An 8065-nucleotide genomic window follows, 5' to 3' on the forward strand; every position below is an offset into this window, starting at 1 on the left:
ACCCAAAGGCCTGTCCACCCATCCTAAGGACCACAGAGCAGTCACTCTGAAATCCACACTCATCCGAACACCTTCCTGTTCTGCTTAAGGCCAGTAAGATCTCCAGTGTAAGGTCCAAACTCTGGTCCACGGCTCCACCCCCCCAGACCAGGCCTCTTTCCAGCCTCTGAGCCCTCAAGTGATGGTGAGGAGTGACGAGGCTCCTCATACAGAGAAAGCAATTTTATTTTGCAAGGAACGTGGAAAGGAACACATGCGTGGTGGGAAAGCAGGGAGAGCTGTTTCCTTGGGGAGAAGGCTGCTCTGGTCTCCAAACGTGGCCGTGTCGTTGTCTGGGACTTGGGCCAGCCTGCTGTGAGCCCTCGGGAGCCTAGCAGTGGATCAAGCTGCAGGAAATGTTTCTGCTGGGAGAAGACCCCAAGTGGAATGGAGAGTCAAGGTCACTGACTCTTGTTGGTATTGACCCATCATCAAACCTGACTCCAGGGTTGGGAGGAGGCTGAGACCCTGGGCCTGAGGTGTCTTTTTTCAGCCACAAGCGGAGCCCAGGCCCAGGGTCAGGGGGCTCCTTGTGTGTATGTTTGAGTGAGTGTGTGTCTGTGTGTCCACATGTACTTGTGTGTGGTGAGTTTGCATATGTGTGTGTGTGTGTGTTGATGTGAGTGTGTGGGCTGGAGTGTGTGTGTGTGTGTTGTGAGTGTGTGGGCTGGTGTGTGTGTGTGTGTGTGTTTCTCTTTGTAGCTGTGTTGTGGTGCCACCTCTGTCTCTCCACCTCTGTCAGCATTTCTGGGGGCTTCTCTGTGCCCCTCTGTGTGTGTCTACATGGCTGTTGGTCCCTCTCTTTGGATGTACTGTCCCAAACCCCCCTGCTGCCCCTACTAGAAGAACAGCCAGCCCCCTGAATCCTGGGGAGTGGGGAGCAGCCTCACCAGCTCAGCAGAGGCCAGGCCTTTTCCCAGAAGGCTTAGACCTTGATGACAAGTTGGCCGGAGATCAGCTCATCTGGAAAGTGGAAAAAAAAAAAAAACAGGCAACCACAGTTGAGAGTGATGGTCTCAGTGTGAAGGAGTCCAGGGACCTCCATGTTCCCCTGGAGGCCTGGGGCCAGGGAACGGGGACTCTGAGATGCAGTCAAGCTCAGAATGGTCTTGGAGAGGCCACATGTCTCCCACCAGCCAGCCCAATTCTCAGTGTCAGGGACGACAGGGAGAGACAGGGCCTAAGCCTCAATAGTATCTGGATAATTCAAGGCAAAAAAGAGACTTGGAATGGAGAGAGTTTGAGGCTGGAGGGACCCAGCTGTCCTACAATATGCAGGACAGGGCTCCTTGGGGGACATCACTGCCCCTGCAGAGGGGAGGGAGGGCTTGGGAGTGGGACCTTACCGACAAGGGACTGCACCAAGGAGACGTCCAAGTGGCTGAGAGCCTCATTGACCAGAGGGCAGACCTGTCCCGAGGTAGAGAGGGGAGTTAGGCCAAGTGGCACCTTAGGGAGACCCCAAGGTTGATATTCTGGGGATATTTTCTGTCATTTTTCTGTGTCTGAGAGTGTTTGCTTCTAAACAAGCCCACAGATGAGCGCTCACACTTCCATACTGGGCAGAAGAAGAAACTGAAGGCACATGTGTGGGGTGCCCGATCACACAGGGGGCTGTTGTTCATTCTGTGATCTGACATGTTTCTGAACCGGGTGAACTGCTCTGGGAGTGGTGAGTATCTGGTTGTAGGAGGCACCCAAGCATAGGCTAGGTGAGCACTTGTCTGCAGCCATGGCGGGGTGGGCTGGGAGCTTCCCGGGGCAGGAGCCAATCTGTTTCAGCTGTAGTGTGGACACACACAGGGCCTGGCCCAGAGCAGAAACCAGTCAATGCATTTTGAAGGATGGAAAGAAGAAACATGGACAGATGGATCAATGGACAGATAGACCAATAGATGGAATTTATTTATCCAGCCGAAGGGCTCAGAGAAGCTAATCCCAGGGGCCACTTTCAGCCAAGGATAAGGAGCCTCCATTTTTACCCTACTTACTTTGCCCTGCACCAGCTCAGGAAGGGATTTATCCAGGATCCTGGTGATGCTGTCAAGAAGGCTTTGAGCAGGGAGGGAGCCAGATCTGCAAGAGAAAAGCCACGGGCAGTGCAGAGGCCTGGGCTTGGTAAGGAGAAGCCTTCAGAGGGGTCACTGTGCCCACTGCAGTCTCAGCACGGAGTTACAGGAACGGGGTCTCGTCCATCCACACCAACATGCAGGCAGGCAAGGGGCCCATGCAAAGGGAGTGACCCCCGACAGCAGTACATTCACCAGGTACATAGAGAATAAACACAAAGTGCCAGCACACAGTAGACTTTGTTCAGTAAGACTTTGTGGAATCCATAAATGAGTGAACAGTACTTAGTATGTCATTATCATGAGGCTTCAGTGAGACGATAAGTGTGATGCACGATCTACGTGTTCACTAAATATTAGCCATGACGGAGAAAACTCCTAAATTCAGGCCTTTGTCTCCCTTGCTACAGTAACTGAAGTAAGTAACTCAGGCAGGTTCCATAGCTATTCTACCCCTTCTTGGGACAAAGCACATTCACAACTATTATCTTCGGGGATTCCATCAAGAACTCCATGCAGCTCCATATTACAGTTATCTGAGTAAGTTGAGACTCAAGCTGGGGAAGCACTGCCCAGGTTCACTCAGGAAGCTCTCCACCTCTCCCCATTCCCCACTGGAAGATGGGGCTTGAACACAGATTCTCCTTGCTTAATCCAGCATAAAACTGGTCAGCCTAGCCTAAGAAGGGGTAAGTGACCATTTACCTATTCATTCATCCAGCCATCCACCCATCCATCCCTCTATCCGTCTTCTCTCCCTTCCATCCTCCACTCATCCATTCTCCCATTCTTCCATCTTCCCAACCATCCATCCATCATCCCATCCTATTGTCTCTGGGCAGGAGCAGCCACCCCTCTGGCCTCACCCATCAAGCAGGGAGATTTTCAGGCTGCCGGGGGAGTGAGTGCAGTCGCCAAGGACCAGGTAGACATTCTCGTGGTCATCTTCCACAGCTTTGACCTCTGCAGTGATGTTTAGCTTCACCTTCAGCTTTAACAGACTTCCGACCGGGGGCCTGCAGACGAGATCGTCTGTTGCATCTGTTCCAACCACATCCCAAGGCAGAAGAGGCTTTTCTCCTTGACAGGAATGCCAGCCTCGCCTCACTCCATCTTGCCCACGGCTGTACTCATCTCATTTTCCAGTAGGGGAAACCAAGGCTCAAAGAGGTTGAATGAATTTCCCAAGTGACCCAAGGTCACTCAATGTGGCAACAAATGAACCAAAGTTGAAGAATCAGTCTGTTATGTAGACTCCAACACCCTTTTTTGGCTACCCATGGTCATCAGGGTCTCCTTTGGTGAGCCATCCTTCCATGCCCCCTTGGGGCCCACTCACGTTTTCACATTGATGACCAGGCTCAGGGGGACGGTGACATAGAGACGACGGTCATCAGGGTTCTGCACAAGGCCAAGTTCCAGCAGCTGGGGATTAGTAATCTTCAAACTGCCCAGGGAGAAACATTGGAGGGGAAACATTCAATTCTCCAGCCCTAAACCTAGAAAGCACATTTAACCCAATCTTACCCATCCGAGAGGTGGAGCTCTCGGTTGAGAGGTGGGATGGAGGAGACAGGAGGGGAGTCTTGCAGCACAAGACACATGGGTTTTGAGTCCCACATCAGATGTTCCCTAGCTCTGCCCTGGGTCTGATCCTGACACACACATGGCCATCTCCTCACCGCAAGTCTATGAGGTATTCCAGGATAGAGACTGGGTCTGGATTATATTTGCAGCCCGTGTGCCAGCTCAGAGCCTTACAAAGAAAAGGGCTACTCCATATTGGTTGACTTTGTGGACTGATGAACAGGTAGGTAGATGGGTATGTGGGTGGATGTGTGTAAGTAAAGTGATTAGATGGAAGGGAGGATGGACAAATGGGTGTATGGGTGGGTAAGTGGATGAGAGGATGATGTATGGGCAACTGGAGTAAGTCCTTCACAAACACTTGTGGGTAGGAATCACTTATTCTGCCCCTCCTTCAATGGCAGCTCAATTAACAATGTTTATCATGGAGATCAAGGAGCAGGAAGTAGGGGGGAGTGGAGAGAGGATGGGAGTAAGCCTCTTTTCTCTGAGCTAACCACTGTGCCAAGCGATTTACACCCTCTTCAGTCCTCCCAATAATTTTTCTCTGTGGGTACTATAATCTTCATTTTGCACGTGGAGAAACCAAGCCCAGGGAGACTGAGTACCTTGTCCCTGGTCATCCAGCAGGGACATGGTTAATAGAAACATCAAACTCAAGGCTATTTGTCTGTCTTTGAGTTAGGGACAAACACCTGAGTGGGTAGGAATTTGGAAAGTGGCTTTTATCAAGCCCATGAAGGACCCAGACTTTGCCTGCTCATTGGCATCAAGCCCTTTCATCATTGCTCCTTGCTTAGAGAGCTCTTAGGTGGCTCCTGGATTGTTCATATTGGATAGATTGTTCCATGGACATCACATGATGATGTAATTGAGGAGAGCATCTTACACTTTCTTGCTTACATCAAAGGCCACCGTGTTCTAAGGGATTTCACAGGTAAGGAGAACAAAATTATCATGGTGCAGAGGAAAAGGCCTTGGCTTTGGACTAAAGTAAATTAGAGGGAGATCTCCTCATTCTAGTGGTGTGAGCACAGGCACCTTTCTGGGCCTTGGTTTTTCTATCTGTAAACTGGGGATTATTAAATTGACCTCAGAGGGTTAGAGTGAGGATTACAGATGATGCTGGGGACTCAGGACTGGGGACAATTGCTGTTTCAAAGAGGGCTGGTGTTCCCTGCTAGACTGTGAGAAGGGTCTCAGACTGAGTCCTGGCCTCATGTTCAGACCACCACCCTCCCTCCTTCAGGGCCACTGCCTGGGGCCGTCACATCTCCAATGGGGGTTCTCTGGCGGGGGGGTCCCAGGCCCTATTTTAGGGCTACTCACTCAATGATATTGTTCAAGAGAGAGGTCACTGAATTCGCTTTCCTAAGCAGGCCCCCCAACAGGCCACTGGGAGCATTCTCTCCAGACTTCAGGATGTCCAAGAGCGGAAGCGTTTGGAGACTGTTCAACAGACCCCCAGAGAGCAAGTTGTCGCTGAGAGCTGGAAATGGAGATGGGGTCCTTGGGGGTCAGATATGACAATTACGAGTCCTCAGTCCTCTCCCCTTTTGCCCCCCTCTTCCCAACCACTGGATAGTTGGACACACACACACACACACACATGCACACATATACACACCTGAAAGAGTTGTCACAGACCCTCACTTACCACTAATCAAACTTGCAGGAAGATCTAAAAGAGTCGAAGTCAGATCCACGGGCACGTTCTCGTCCGGGGCCGACTGCACCGTGGTCTGGGCCAGTAGCCCACAGAAGACAATGAGGCCCGCAATTTGAAACATTTTCTCTCTTGGTATCTATGGACAGGATGACAGGTCCAACGTGGCATGGGGACCAGAGAGGAATTCATCCACCGCCTACCCCCATCCCCAGCACACCAGGGAGTGAATATCAACAGCTGACACCACTCAGCGTTTCCTCAGTGCCAGGAGCCAGGCAGAGCGCTCCACGCTCAGTGACCGATTCCATCTTTACCCTCAGAGGTGGGCCCTCATCACCTGCATTGCACCGGTGAGGAAATGAGGGCCTAGTGAGTTTAGGTAAGTCTCCCCAAGGTCACAAGTACACAATGGGGATAGAAGTTGAAGCCAGATCTCTCTGACCCAGAAGCCTCTGTTTAAGTGACCATCAGATTTCCTCTCCAACTGGCCTTGCTCACAATGGCTTGAATCAGGCAAAGCAAATTAAAAGGCTTAAACATGCTAGTGGCCGAGGAACTGGACTGCTTTGCCACCATCCTTGCTAAGTCTTTTGGTCTGTGTGTAGCCTGTGAGGGTTTGTGGAAGCCCTTGCAAGTCATGAGAATATCAAAGGTGGCATGGTTGTAGCTACCATCTCATCCAGACGACTGTTTGGAAATACTGGGACCATCCAAAGTCCTCATTGCACAAGGAGAACCAGAGGACCAGAGAGGGGTAGTGACTTTCCCAACACCACACAGCAAACTGATGGTAGAGCTGTGGTTGGAGGTAGGTCTCCCTCCTACCCCCGACCCCTACCCCAAAACATACACACTATCTTTTCCATGACTTTCTTTTCTCCCTCAAGATGACCTAGAGGAACTTGTGGGACAGCCCCTGACATCTGCTTGCCTTGTGCACCAGTCCCTTCCCAGCCCACCAGCTCTCTCAAGGGTCTATTTGGAAGCCAGAAAACATGTCCAAAGCTGGAGCTAGTTTCCACACTTTGGAGACACTTGGCTGCTTTGGACAAAATTCCATCAATTGGCTGATTTGACCAAAGTGCTATCATTGCTGTGGCTCGCTGAAATCAGAAGGGCTTTTTGTTCTGAAGAGCCAATTGTGGCCTCCCTGGGGAGGTAAACTTGGCTTGTGGCCTCTGAATCTCTTTTGGGCAAGAGATCTTTTAGCCAATGGAAGCTAAGGATTGTTGGTCTCAGAAAAATGTACAAAATTGGGTAGATTTTAGGTTTGTAGCTAATGGTCTGAATCCACAATGACAGCCTCAAGTTAAGACTCTTGCCATAGAGATTTGGATTTAGGGCCTGAGGAGCGGGCCCACGAGAGAACGCTAATGTGGAATTCAGCAGTGCGCCTACAGCTACCTGCTCCCCAGCACCTTCAAACAGCCTGCTGCCAAACACTTCTACGTCGATGTTACTGGTCTCTTAGGGAAGCAGAGTGAAGAAGGGCCACCCCCATCTCCCCAAAATGGCCAGTCCTGTTTCTCTTGAAAGACCCCCAAAGAGTGATGCTAAACGCGGTCAGCCAGTGCTACCCCACAGCGAGGAGGCGGCACCTCTGCTGCTCGGAGCCGGGGTAGAATGGGCAGGTCTAACCTGGGCTTCTCGGAGGTCCCGGTGGCTGTCCCAGTCTCCTCTTCCCTCTCCTGCTTGCTTTGGCCGAGGAGGCAGCCTCTTTTATAGTGTGGAAATCAGGAAACATGTGATCGGATGATGGGTTTCTAGACAATTCAGAATTCTGCAATCTGGTGGTGTCTTTCAGCGCTCTCCAAAGTAAATAATTGCCAATCACATTCATAGGTGGAAGAGTTAAGCTGTTTGATTGACAAGAGAACAACTTGAGATGGGAATGTAACTTAAGACTTCATGGTTTATGAGTCAGGCTGGGGCTGGGCACCCACACTCCAAGGTGACCTGGAAGATCACACTTGGAACACCAGGAGAGGCAGCTGGCGGAGCCTGGGAAGGCACCTCGGTCTCATATCCAGGCTCTTTCTCACTCCTGGTCCACTGACTTTTCTCCAATTGGAGGCTTCTTGTTCCCAACGTGTCAAAAAAGAGTCAAACTGCCTCTGATTTCCCTACATCTGGGATGCCCCTCAGTTCCAGGGCAGGGGTCTCCTGGCTTCTGAACCCCAGTTGCCTTACAGTCACATGCTGGGAGCTAGATAGAACCCCGGGAGGGAAAGATTACTGCTCCTCCTTTGCAGAGGAGGAAACAGGCCTGGCAGGCCAAGTGTCCAGGGATGCAGCAAGGACGGGGCAGAGTTAGGACTCAACTCGTCAGGTGATAATGACAACAAACCCAGTGTCAACAGCTAACACTTACAGAGCTCCCGCTGAATACCAGGCCTGTCACTGTTTTTCACATGCAGCTGCTCATGAATCCTCACAACCCTGTGTGGGGTGGCTGTGAGCACCCCATGTTACAAGGGGGAAACTGAGGCTCTCCTGAGTGTGAGGTGACACGTCCAGAGTCGCACAGTGGGCATGGAGCCCAGGCATCCACACTCTAGTCCTTTCTCTTAATCAGTTGGCTGAGAGGTGAGAACGCCTTCCACACGCCCCGAGCATTTTACATCCCCACGTCTGTGAATGTCAGGCTCCCACGCCTCCCACTTTGCAGAAAAGGCTTTCCAGTTTCCCGGGCCTGAGGGAC

The 8065-nt window shown here is 51.4% G+C and overlaps 1 protein-coding gene across 1 annotated transcript; it reads right to left on the reverse strand.

The window, feature by feature from the left end:
- Positions 1 to 935: 935 nt before the first annotated feature.
- On the reverse strand, positions 936 to 5496 carry BPIFA1 (BPI fold containing family A member 1). The gene is made up of 7 exons (XM_010984357.3): positions 5353 to 5496; positions 5025 to 5184; positions 3448 to 3555; positions 2975 to 3124; positions 2031 to 2115; positions 1386 to 1449; positions 936 to 1002 (listed from the first exon to the last, which is right to left on the reverse strand). The coding sequence occupies exons 1-7, from the start codon at positions 5483 to 5485 to the stop codon at positions 965 to 967; spliced, it is 738 nt and encodes a 245-aa protein (XP_010982659.1). The 5' UTR covers positions 5486 to 5496; the 3' UTR covers positions 936 to 964.
- Between the last annotated feature and the right edge of the window lie 2569 nt (positions 5497 to 8065).

Source organism: Camelus dromedarius, chromosome 18, assembly GCF_036321535.1.
Source record: "Camelus dromedarius isolate mCamDro1 chromosome 18, mCamDro1.pat, whole genome shotgun sequence".
NCBI classification, from domain to species: domain Eukaryota; kingdom Metazoa; phylum Chordata; class Mammalia; order Artiodactyla; family Camelidae; genus Camelus; species Camelus dromedarius.

Bases quoted from the DNA above. Each gene is read 5' to 3' on its own strand.
- BPIFA1 (XM_010984357.3), bottom strand. From the start codon at position 5,485: ATGTTTCAAATTGCGGGCCTCATTGTCTTCTGTGGGCTACTGGCCCAG. The intron at 5,185-5,352 runs GTAAGTGAGGGT...CTCCATTTCCAG, and splicing joins TCCTGCAAGTTTGATTAGTG to CTCTCAGCGACAACTTGCTC. The intron at 1,450-2,030 runs GTAAGTAGGGTA...ACCTCGGGACAG, and splicing joins CTGAGCTGGTGCAGGGCAAA to GTCTGCCCTCTGGTCAATGA.